This window comes from Grampus griseus (genome assembly GCF_964374135.1).
Source record: "Grampus griseus genome assembly, chromosome: 2".
NCBI lineage: Eukaryota > Metazoa > Chordata > Mammalia > Artiodactyla > Delphinidae > Grampus > Grampus griseus.
This window is the reverse complement of record NC_139018.1, coordinates 168,748,842-168,761,362: the sequence shown is the minus strand read 5'-3', so window position 1 is coordinate 168,761,362 and position 12,521 is coordinate 168,748,842. Positions and strand designations below refer to the sequence as shown.

At 50.8% G+C, this 12,521-nt stretch overlaps 1 protein-coding gene across 6 annotated transcripts in view; it reads left to right on the top strand.

Annotated features, from left to right (window-relative positions):
* Positions 1-12,521, top strand: part of FRMD4A (FERM domain containing 4A) — a gene marked incomplete at its 3' end in the record, with an annotated part of 330,271 nt that overhangs the window by 265,131 nt on the left and 52,619 nt on the right. For all 6 annotated transcript variants that reach the window (XM_082647379.1, XM_082647375.1, XM_082647378.1 and 3 more), the window contains exons 12-13: positions 5,048-5,124; positions 10,168-10,306. In XM_082647379.1, coding sequence (XP_082503505.1) covers positions 5,048-5,124; positions 10,168-10,306 — 216 coding nt within the window. The remainder of the gene's footprint in view (positions 1-5,047; positions 5,125-10,167; positions 10,307-12,521) is intronic.

Below are 12,521 nucleotides of genomic sequence, written 5' to 3'. Positions count from 1 at the left end.
CAGCTACTTATTTAACCTCCGCCCCCCACCCCGGGCTTGCTTTACCTGTGGGAGGTGGGGACTGGCCAGATGGCCGCCAGGATTCAGTATAATGGTCCCTCTAGAAGCAGCAGGAAGTTACTCAGAGAGGGGTCATTAAGAGGCTTGGTGACTCAGCCTCAGAGACAGGAGGAAGACGAGGCTCCCCCAAGTCCTGGTCAAGAATCAGAGCCACTAGAGCAGGCTTCCTCTCAAGCCTTTATTTCCGCCTTGCTCCGAGAGCTCACCCATCGCCCCACGTGCTGTGCTAGCGCCCAGTAAACACTGGCTGTGGAGGAAGTGTCAGGGATCCAAGGCCCCTCTGCCTGTCCCCGCTGTGCCCTCACCCGCTCAGAAAGAACAGGACATGAGTCCTCCTTGGCCCTGACCTTCAGCGTACACAGAATGTGGGAATCTGGCAGACCAGCTAATAGGATCCAGTAACCTGGCCCTGCTCATTAAGTGTTTTTAGTGCGTCCTGCTGCACTCAGGGCTCAAAGGCTCTATTTATTAGCCAGTCTTGTCTGCTTTCCATGGATAAATATCTCCCATCTCGTCTTTTATACGTTATGACATCAGGGCCCGGAAAGTGGAAGTGGAGGGCCTGTGATCGCTTGGGAATCACACATCTGGGTCAGAAGCCACGAATCCACGTCCAGGACCAGCCATGGTCCCAACCGTGGCGACAGGCGCGCTCTCGAAACCGCTTCTGGATGGTTTCTCTCTGTTTCTGTTTTCCAGGCAAGGCCAAGTTATTAAGGCTGTTCTTAATCATGATTCTTGTTGTTTGTCAGTCCCTGATGGAAAGCTATGGGTACTGAGGCATCTCTGTATGGAAAACCAGAAGAACCCAGGTCTCTAAGACAAGAAAGGAGTGATACGTATTATCTGTTACAGCCTGTAAAGGAAAGAAAATCCAGTGTGTAGGACAGAAAAGATGTGGCTTTGTACTTCCTACCTAGAGTCACATTGCTGCTTGTTTGTAAAAATCATTCCACTCATAAAGTTAACCATCCTTTAGTGAGTAAGAGCTGTTCCCACTAACTGAGGGACCTATGGGGAAAGGAGCATAGTTAGAGGTTAGAGTAATGGGCCAGGTGCCCTTGATTCCTATTTCTGGTTCCTTCACTGACTTGCTGTGTGGCCTTAGGCATTTTCCTCTAATTTCTCTGGGCGTCGTTTTCCCCAAAAAGAAAATTTCCCACTTGGTCTTCTTGGGGGAGGATACTAAAAGATCAAAGAAGAGACTTTTTTTTTTTTTTTGGCGGTACGCGGGCCTCTCACTGCTGTGGCCTCTCCCATTGCGGAGCACAGGCTCCGGGCGCACAGGCTCAGTGGCCGTGGCTCACGGGCCCAGCCGCTCCGCGGCATGTGGGATCCTCCCGGACCGGGGCACGAACCTGTGTCCCCTGCATCGGAAGGCGGACTCTCAACCACTGCGCCACCAGGGAAGCCCGAGACATCTGCTTTTTAAAGATGCCCAGATGAAGTGCATGAGAAAGGCCTTTTTCATAGGTATTAATAAGCCCTTTGATTACTGCTAGACCGTGTGTTTAAGCTTTTAGGTACCTCCTTGGGCAGAACTGGCCATAGAAATTAGGCAAAATCCTAAGGGCTCTAGCCCAGTTGTAACCATCATTGTGTGTCCGGTGAGTCTTTATGGGGTGTCTTTAGCTGGTGGCCGGGTTATGATGGCTGTACTGAGCCCGGGAGGCTCCCCCGAAGTGACACAGACGATCAGGGGCCGTCCCCAGAGCAGCACATCGGAGCCCAGTGTACCCTGATCATAAAGGGAGGTCCGGTCAGGCGTCTGCTCTATATCTGCTTGTCAGCGTCAGAGGGGAGAGTTTGGTAGGTAGGGTCCCTGTGCCCACCATCAGCCCAGCTTGGTGCATGGGGGCATCCAGCTGCCTTCTTCCCCCTGTTCCCCAGCACCTCCTGTCTCCCCTAAGTGGGGGGCAAAGGACAAGGCCATTGTTCCCTCATGAGCACCTCCTTTTGGGTTCCTGGGACCTTCCTGTCCTGGAAAACTGCCTTCCTTCCCTCCCTCCCTTCCCAATATTTCATTTGGAAAAAAAAAAAAAAAAAAAGATCCCTGCCTAGAGCAAACATGAGGCAAAGCCACTGCTCTACCCCCTGCTGGAAATGTCTACAGACAGTACATCCTCCTGGGGAGATGCCAGGAGCCAGGCCGTCAGGGTTCAGTGCCGAGAGCAGGGATCTGGGCGGTGGCAGCAGGCGGAAGGGCCACAGCAGAGACCACATGGGTTTGTTTCGGCCCTTGGCAGACTTGAGGCTCTCCACACCAGCAGCATGGGGGAGCATTTCCGGGGAAGCCCCCCGGCGTGTATTCTGTTTTGCAAAAAGTCGGGGAGGGAGGAGTTGCCAGGGAACCAACCCCCTGAGTGTTGGGCTTTGGGGTTTTTCACCGGGGGGGGGCTCCCAACCCAAGGCCCAAGAGAGGTGCTCACAAGCACACCCACAAAGGGAAAGCTTGTGGAGGTCTGCCCATCAGATGCACCTTCCCCCAAGTGCTGCCCAGCCCAGGACAGTGCCCATGGCATTAGCACCGATCAGGACCAGTGACATAATCTGCAGGACCGGGACAGAATGAAAATGCAGGGCCCGTTGATCAGTCTTATTGAGAATTTCAAGATGGAGACAGCAGAACGTTAAAACTGAGCACAGGCCCCTCAGGTCACACACCTGTGAAGCGGGTCCTGGCCAGGTCTCTGCCTTACCTGGGCAGGTGGGTGCAGCACAGGGGCTGCGGGTCTGGCTCAGGGACGAGCCATCTACCGCTCACCCCTCTCTTCAGAGGAAAGGGGGTGTGGGGGTCAGGGCACTAAGTCTGTACACTTCCTTGAAGATTTCCAGGATACAGATCATCAACCTTTATTGTCTTAAACCCTGACAACAGGGCTTGAGTTTAAAAAACAAAAAAAAAAACTTAAGAATTATTTCAGTTGTTCTGGAGTTAATCTCCTTTATTCGCCAGGATTTGGGAGAGGTAAGAACAACTAGGAATTGCACTGAGATCTGAGTTCACTGAGCATTTACTTTGTACAGGTACCATGCCCAGGATCTGTTGCCTCTACCTTAGAGGAGCATTATTGCCATTTTACGGATGGGAAAACTGAGGCTAAAGGAAATGGTGTCACTTGCCTAAGGTCACACAGTTTGGATATAGGGGAGTCAGGATTCAAATGGATGCAGAGTCCAGAGCATGTGTCTGGCCACGTTGTTCTGTGTACTACTTCCAGGTTATAAGTTAAGGAGCTGTGAGTTCCAGTGCTTTTGTGTCTGTAGCTAAGTTCAGGTGAACCATCTGTATATATCTAACAATAGGGGGGTCAGAGAGGAAATTTTCACATTTCACTGAGGGATTTAGCAGAGCAGAGCATCAGATAAGGGCATAAGACTCAGACCTGGGACTCAAGTAACCGACTACACAGGTGGCATTTCATCTGTGATCTGACACAAGGCTATCTGAGCTCATGTAGGACTTGCTTTCCTTGGAACTGACCTGAAAGGAGAAAAAGAAGTACAGTTTTCCTTGGACTTCAGATCAAAATGTACTCTGAGCTGGGAACAAAAGAGGTAGCTCTGGAATCAGAAAAAAACCATGTCCTCCTCCCTATTAGTCAGACAAAATAATTGTAAGATTCTGCAGAGCAGGTTGTGAGAAGCATGCAGCCATTCTAGAAACAGTTTTTATTCCAGCCCAGTTCGACAAAGGGGTGAAGTCCTCTGGCCAAGCCCCGAGGAGCCGTGTCCTGGGTAGAGCAGGGCCGGGTGGATGGGACACAGAAATTGTCATCTTGAAGGAGAAAACGTGAGCAGATCAGAGAGAGTCAGGGGCCCCAGCTGAGAGGATGCCGGGTCTAGGATGAGACCCTAAAAAGCGTTTGCCTTAACTGAGTGGGTGAAGAAAGGGGGGATCAGGGGAGGAATCAGCCTCTCCCAGGATGAAACCCTGACCCTTCTTTGGGCTCAATAAACTCCAATTCTCAGTCTACAGAAGGGGCTACAGTACGCGTCAAATATAAATATGAATGTTACGGGCATAACTTGAACCTCTTCTGACGTTTCTCGGAGAGTTTAAGTAACTTCCTTTTTCATCCAATGAAAGGACCCCCTTCCAGAGTAATGCTGCAGCCTTGATTACTCCCAAACCTCTTAGTTAATAGGCTCCCTCGTCCCAAGAGGAATGTCCACCAGGGCCAGAGGGGCCCATCAGGCAGTGCCAGGAACTCTGTTTAGCTCCCACTGTTCAGAACTGCCTTCATTTCACTCTCTGCCTCCCTGAGCGCAGCGAGCTCCGGGGTGCAGCGCGTCCTGCCGGCCCCAGGACTCCTGGCATTCTTTGTGCTGCAGAAAGAAGCCGGGCTTGACGGGCTCACATTATTATCTTGAGTTGCCTGCCCCCAAATAGAGTGCTAGCCGCCCCCCGCCCTTCTCGGGGAAGCTTCCCCAGCCGCCCCAGATCACCAGGGCGAGTTGGGCTCTTACACATTCATGGGCAGGAAGTAGAGTCCCGAGGGGAGGCTGGGAATGTGACCGCCTTCCCAGTTCGGCACTGGAGGCAGGAAGCTCGGTTCAGCACCGCAGGCAGATGGCTACTGCTCCCTCCCTGTGTCAGCCCGCCCTCCTCTCCCCCCACCTCCCCCTCTCCTTGGAGGGAAAAGTCTGCAGAGCTGGGAACTGTCTTGGAGAATTCAACAAAGGCCAAGCAGAGCCGGGGAACCACTTGAAAAGAACTTGTTTTGTTCCCGTTGAGAAGCCTGCAGGAAAATCCACGGCCACGTTGCTGGGGTTTTGAACTGAAGAGCAGCGTGTGCGTGTGCGTGTGTGTGTGTGTGTGTGTGTGTGTGTGTGTGTGTGTCGAGCAAGAGGCACGGGAGGTGCAAACAACTGTACTGTTTGAGCTTTGATAAGGAAACTGCGAGCTGTAAGCTCAGCGGCAGACGGAGGACTACAGCCGTGACCCGCCCACTCCTGAACTTGAACTGCATTGTTTTCTGTCCAGATATTCCAATGGAGGCAGTTGGAAAACCTGTATTTCAGAGAGAAGAAGTTTTCTGTGGAAGTTCATGACCCACGCAGGTAAGCTAGACAAGCCCTTTTCTTCTGGGAGCGTGTGGCCTCGCCGGCATGTTACTTACATTACTGTTTCTGTGCTGTCACTGTTCATGTTCATTTGCGGGGGGAGGAAGAGGGCGGTTGATTGGGAGAATAGAGTTCAAATAAGACAGTAGAGCTTCGTTTGGTTCTATGTGTTGGGAAATACAGTGGGTTTGTGTGTGTGTGTGTGTGCGCGCGCGTGTGTGTGAAATTAGCAGTTCCACGGTCATCTCATCTGGCTACACGTATTACTTGCTCGGACGTGTGGAATTGTCTTACAAGCCAGGGCATTTTAGGAAAGATTTGTAGCACTTCAGCACCATCCCCAAATTAAAGTGAGCCGTGGTCTGAGTCCTTCTAGAAAGTTTTTGCCAGAGAAGAGCCTGAAGGATGGCTTGTCAGAGCTTCTGAGAACGTTTCAGGTTGAAGAGTGAGCACAGAAGGAACCTACAGCTGAAAGAGTTGTGCTAAGTTGTTTCATTCCGTGAGCTGTAATTTTAGGGTGTTCGCCGTGGTGGGTAGATGTGAAAGAAATACAAGGCTTTTTCTCTCCACCTCACATTGTATCCCAGGGAGCGCTCATGTCAAAGTCAATGCTCTCCAAGTCCAACGCCAAACAATAGGGTCCCATTTTGGAATGCAGCAAGCCCTGCGTGGAAGGTTCTCGGGGCAGCATGTACCGTGGCTTTTCCTCCCTTTGTCTGCTAGTCCTAGAGTTACAGGCAGCCCAGAAGCGGCAGCAAAATTCCCTAAAAACAGACCTAATGCTCGAGAATAAATCGCTTTCAATAGGTCCAAAAGCAGACTTAGAACAAGAAGGTAGCCCTGGGAAGACAGTGAAAAGATCAGGCCCTGTGGAGGAGTAGATGTGGATGTTGGGTGCTGTCCATACCCCAGCCCTGGTTCGGGAAAGAGGGGTTTTGGCATCAGTTCCTCACACACATGGCTTCTGGGCGCTCAGACAAGCTGAGGTGCCTCCCAGAAAGCTCTCAGCGTGAGAATAAGATTTTGCCCCATCAGAGGGTGAGGCTTGTGCGGTGATGTCCGTTCCTGCGGTCAGTGATAACCCAGGAGGACTGCTGTGCCGTTTGCCTGGCCACGTAATCTGCTTGAAACAGAACTCCCGTGTAGGGTGAGAACTCCCCCCGACACCCCATGGTTACCGTGCAGCAGGCAGGCGGAGAACGTCTTAGAGACTCGTGTCTCGTCAGGTGATGATAGAGAGCGTTGGCAGTATAACAGCCTGTGCAGCGTTTTTCAGGGTCCTGTGATGAAGGGGCTCAGGATCCAGAGACCCTGTCTCTGCAGAGCAGGAATGCATTGATTCAGGCCAGGCAGGGGGGCAAGAGATGCTGAAAGTAATGTCCCAGAATGAATGTTGCCACAATGGGTCAGATGCAGAAAGCAGATGATTGACAAAATAAAGACTGGAGATTGGATGGTCTAAGGGGCTGAGCGTAGGACTGGAGACAGACTCTCCGGGCCTGTGCTCTGTTGGGAATTCTGCTAATGCAGAGGTACCTTGGACGCATCCTTGAGTGAGTGGGCGGCGGGTGTGTGTGTGTGTGTGTGTGTGTGTGTGTACTCGTCGTGTTCTTTCTGTGTCGGGGTCTATTGTCCTATTCGTGATGTAATTCTAAATTCCCTTCCCTTTCCCAAGACCCAGGGATATTGGAAGGAGTCCAAACCTCATGTTACTATCATGTGGGCTTTTAGCCTATTAAATGAAAGTGGTCAGTCTCACATTTGCTGAGTAGCTCCTATGTCCAGGCACAGTTACGTGTCCTGGGGTATAGAAGGAAGCCCTGAAAGAACTTACAGCACAATTGGAGAGACAGAAGAAGGAACTTGATGTTTATTGTTTACTGTGCACAGTCCCTGTTCTAAACACTTGGACAGTTATCTCATTGGGTCCTCGCTATAACCCCAGAAAATAGGTACTAGTATTCCTGTTCTACTGGGGAAACAGGCACAGAAGAAGCAGAGTAACCGGCTGCAGGTTACAAAAAGCTAGTTAAGGGGTAAAGACAGGATATGAGCCCAGGGAGTCTGGCTCCAGAGCTTATGTGACTTACCGCCATGCTGTACACGGACAGCGGGTACCAAGCACCAGATAGCACAGCCTGTAAGTGCTGGTCTGGGGAGGCTTCTTGAGAAGGAGAAATCTTAGCTAAGGATGTAAAGCTCAAGGTGGGCCCTCAGGGGGATACAGAGGTCGGGCAGGTGGGCCTAAGAGAGAAGTGCAGGCGCCAGAGGCTGTCTGAGCACAGAACGTGAGCACGTCCCCTCGGAAAGCAGTCCTCCGTCAGCCTAGAGACACGCAGGGAGAGGAGAGGGGAGACGAGGAGAGGCCAGAGACGTGGCTTCCTTGATGGCAGCGGTGGAGACCCAGGATGACAATGCCTTTAAAGGCACCTTTTCCAAATGCTCAACAGGGCAGGCAGAGGGGATTGTTCCAGGTTAGCTACTTAGTTTAGTGGCCAAGCCCGTGTCTCCTGGGGGGTTGGAGCCCCGCCTGGAGCTGCAGTAAGCACTCCTCTACGGCCTCCTGGCCCTGCTCCAGTTAAACATGTCGTCCTGTTGCTGTTGCCTTGTTTATTTGAACACAGAAGAGTCATCTAATCAACTGTACTGTGTTGGGATGGTTCAGGGGTCATCCCCTCCCCCAAACCAGGAAGGAAGCCAGGAGCAAAGTTACAGGATGGCAAGTGTGGTGCAGAATCGTGTCCTGAAGATGGACGTCCTGGGACACTGCGAGGACAGGGCATGGCTCGGCTGTCCCAGAAGATGCTTCCAGATTTGCTCTCCTGGACCGGTGTCCTAATGGATACCCAGCGTTGTTTCTGCGGTTCTCTGGGCTTGGCGAAGCAGCAGGAGTCGGTGGGGTGGGAAGAGCCTGAAGCAAACAGTGTAGAGAAGAGAGAGATTCATAATCGGGCAGGAGAAACACTCTGAGACCATCTGATTTAGGTGCTCCTGGGAACTCCCAGACCAGCCAGCCTCTTCCCTCCCCTCCCCCACCTTACCTGAAAAATACACCTAGCCTGGCACTGCTCTCACTACCGCCCCTGAAATACATTTCAAGTTACTTTTCCTTTCCAATTCACCTTTTCTGGGAGAAAAAAAAATGAGTTTACTCCCAGGATCAGCCATTGCCATGGAGGCCAGAGTGAGTATTCAGATGAGTTTCTTTTTACGCGTGCAGAGACCATGGGGGTTTCCTCCTTACTCTCTTGCCGGCTCCTTTTCCATTATTTTCAATTGTGTGTTCCTTTGCGAGCTGGCATTTTCTCTTAACTTTAGTTATAACCAAAGGGAAGAAGAACACTCTGCTTAGAATCAGTAGTATTAACTAACCACCAGATTTGAATTCCTCCTTAGAAGTGGGTCTGGAGAACACCTACTGTTAAATCTTGAGCCCCCGGGGGAAGGTGATCGGAGCAGCTTCTAATCTCCTTCAAGGGAAAACTTGCCATGAAAATAATATGATTATTCACAAGTCCTGACTACCCCAAGTTTCATCTAAATGAGATAGCTCAATCTTGAACACACATGGTTCTTCTGATGTGCACATAAGATACCCCCAACCTCACCCCACTGTCCCATCGCCTTGCCCTACACACGCACACACATGTATGGCAACACATTCTCAGATTTCACTTGCAAAGTCATGTACCCATCCTATAAAGTATACTTCACTGAGAACATAATCATATAACTCTTTTTCCCCTTGATTCCATTAATGTGATGAATTATGTTGGGGCCATTCTTTCCCACCTTCGGTTTAAAGTCCGACTGCCTCTCTGCTCTGTGCATACGTCCTCCACATCTCCTGCAGACGTGTATGTGGACGTGGGTAGTGGGTCGGCATTGGCCGGGCTCATTTCTTTCTGCCTCTCCTCTCCTGATTCTTTATACCCCACCCGCCCTCTGAATATATTTGAAATTGATAACCAACTTGCCAGGAAGATTGCGTGCGAGTAATGTAAGCAGTTCTGATTGCCTTAGATGCTGTGGCAATTAGAAGAGAATTTACTCGTCCTTCACCGTAGGCAGCTTTGCCTGGTTAATAAAGGACATTGTCAAAGGCTCTTCCTGTCTCTGAAGTTTGTCTTGGCCCAGTGCCAGGAGCTGAAGATCAGAAAAGACCATCCTGTGACCTAGAATGACCTGTCTTATTCCAGACAAGGCAGAGGCTTGGCCAAATTCTGAACCCTAAGGAGCCAGTAAATTAAAAGATTAGCATGGTTCACGGTAGCCAAGATATGGAAACAACCTAAGTGTCCACTGATGGATGAACACATAAAGAAATTGTGGTGTATATTCACAACGGAATATCATTCAACCTTAAAAAAAAAAAACATCCTGCCGTTTACGACGACATGGATGGACCTGGAGGGTATTATGAAGTGAGATAAAGCAGACACAGAAAGACAAGAACTGCATGATCTTACTTATAGGTGGAATCTAAAAGAGTCACGGAGGCAGAGAGTAGAACAGTCGTTCCCAGGGACGCGGAAGTAGGGGAAATGGAGAGAGATGCTGGTCGAAGGGTATACAAAGTGGTAGTTCTATAGGATGAATAAGCCTAGAGATGTAATGTACAGCCTGGTGACTGTCGTGAATAACACTGTATTATATACTGGAAATCGGCTAAGAGTGGATTTCAGGTGCTTGCATCACACACACACACACACACACACACACACATGCACACACGATGGTACCTATGTGAGGAGAGGAAATGTTCTTTAGTTTGACTGCCGTGATCACTTCACTGTGTATGTGTATCAGTACGTCAGATCATCACATTCTGTACCTTAGATAGAATCAACGTTTATTTAGAGAATAAAATGAAAAGATGGCCTTTGCCAGCCAGTTTCGTGTGTGCGTGCACGTGTGCTCATCTGTCACCTTTATGCCGGAGCTCTTAGGACCCAGTGGGTTCTCGGTAAAAGCTGTTGACTGAGTATCCTAGGCCCTCGTTGTAAACGTGTCTGACCCTTCTGATTCTTGCTCTCCCAGGGCTTCAGTGACAAGGAGGACGTTTGGACACAGCGGCATCGCAGTGCACACGTGGTACGCGTGTCCGGCACTGATCAAGTCCATCTGGGCTATGGCCATTAGCCAACACCAGTTCTATCTGGACAGAAAGCAGAGTAAGGTAAGTCCCTTTCCTGGGACTGGGAGGGCCTATGACAAGACCAGACCTTTCACTGAGCTGTGAGCAGACGAGGGCCGTTGTCTGTATCTCGTAGCTGGGGGATTAGGAGTTGGATGGCTGGAGAGGCCCTGCATCCCTTGCTCTGAGATGTGCACAGGTGAGACTGGCCTTTTAGGACTATAGGAGGCAGCTCCTGAGATCAGCTCTTGAAGAGAACAACGTGTCCTTGGCAACTTGGTCAACCACGGTCAGAGCCACTCAGACCATTTGCTGCAGCCAAATAGGGCCCTCTTGAGGAATTCCCCCGTGCTTTTGAACCTCAGGAATCTCTCCTGGAAGTAAGCAGTCCTTCTGGGTGTGTAAAAAGTGGCATATTGGGTTTTTTTGGGGGTTTTTTGTGGTATGCAGGCCTCTCAGTGCTGTGGCCTCTCCCGTTGCGGAGCACAGGCTCCGGACGCGCAGGCTCAGCGGCCATGGCTCAAGGGCCCAGCCGCTCTGCGGCATGTGGGATCCTCCCAGACCGGGGCTCTCAACCACTGCGCCACCAGGGAAACCCTGTTTTCCTTTTGAGGAAAAAAAAAAAAAAAAAGGAACCATTTGCAACTAATAGACACCACCTACCGGTTGAGGATAATTGCTGTGAAAACCCTCCAGGCTTTTCCAACTGCCAACTCCATTTCTTAATTGCAAAACCGGAAACATAATAAAAAAAAAAAAAAGGCAACAAGTCTGTTTCCCTAAGGTAGACCTGGAGCCTCAGGCCATAGTAAACAGTCATCCTCCAAGGGAGGTTTGACCCAGCCCCAGTTCAGACACACACACGGGGCGTGGTGGTGGTGGGGAAAATGACGTCTCCTTGGTTCGCACACAGCTCATATCAACCCTCTGCCCCCTGTTCCTCCAGCCTTGTCTGCCGTGCTTCCCTTGCCTTCCCCGCACAAGCCACGCCCATTCATTACCCCTCAGGTGAAGAGCCGTATCAAGATGGGCTCTGCATCTTTCTTAGGCTCCTGCTGGCTTGGGACAGGTGGGGAGTGGAATACAGAACTTCAGAGGGAGATCGACCTTGGCCCCCGGTCTAGTCAGGACCACCACCTGGGGGAGGTTTTATCCCATCCCGTGCGTCCTAGAGAGAGGAGGAAGTGGCAGGACCCTGGGTTTTCTGGGCCCAAGACTTATTGGATTGGTGCCCTTTTGGATCCTGTGGCTTCCTGTTTTGCCTTATATTCCTTCTGAGTGGAGTTGCTCCTTCCCTGGCTTGGGGGGAGGATTGGGAGGAGAGAGTTGGGATTGAGCGGGAAGGTAAGAGAAAGATAGTAAGAAAATAGGACAGGAATCAAACGATCCCTCAAGTCATGATTCAGTTTCAGTCACAGCCTTTCCCACGTAGGAGTCACGTTCTCCTTCATAACACATTTTCTTTTCTCCTAAGTCTTCTTCCTCCCCCCATTTGGTCATTTTCGGGGGGTGGATGGGCACAGGGTGGAATATTTTTGTTGCCAGGAATAATGAGAGTATTCTGCATCACTCCTGGTGATGGTGGGCATTGGCACAGGAACCTGAGGCCCGATTCGATCCAAAGAAACGAGGCCAGAACCTTTTGACTCATGCTTTAGATTGAGACAGTGGGTGGGTGTCAGTGTTTTGCCCTCCAGTGGCAGGAGTTGGAGGTCAAAACCTGAGACCATTGATTCTGTCCTCCGTGTTGTTTGGCAGTGCGTGACGAGGGGTAGAGAGTCTGACAGCCCTCCTGAACCCCACTGCCAATTCCTCTTGCGGGCAGACACTACACACACTGATTTTGAACGGGGAAGAGAAAAAGCCTGTCTCAGCCTAAGGGTGGTATGTTAGCTGTTAGAACTCTTCCTCCCTCTGCTGGCTTTTCACATTAGAGGATCTGTGGGGTGAGGCAGGAGGCCCATCCTTAGGGCTCCGCAACCTTGTTCTCAGAGATGGTCTTCCTGTGCAGCTGGAGAAGCCTTATTCAGCAGGCTTACAGGTCAACCCATGGATGTAACGAGGAAACCTCAAAAAGTAACTGTCATAGATCACTTATTAACAAGAAGTATCTCTCAAGAGACCAGACCAAATGCTCGCAGCAATAGGGAGCTTTCAGCTCAGCCACCCCTGGGGGACTGAAGGACATGCACCTACCCCCAGGAGCAGGAGAATTTGCCCCAGATAAGCTCTGGATACTCACAGTGCCCGGAGCCCA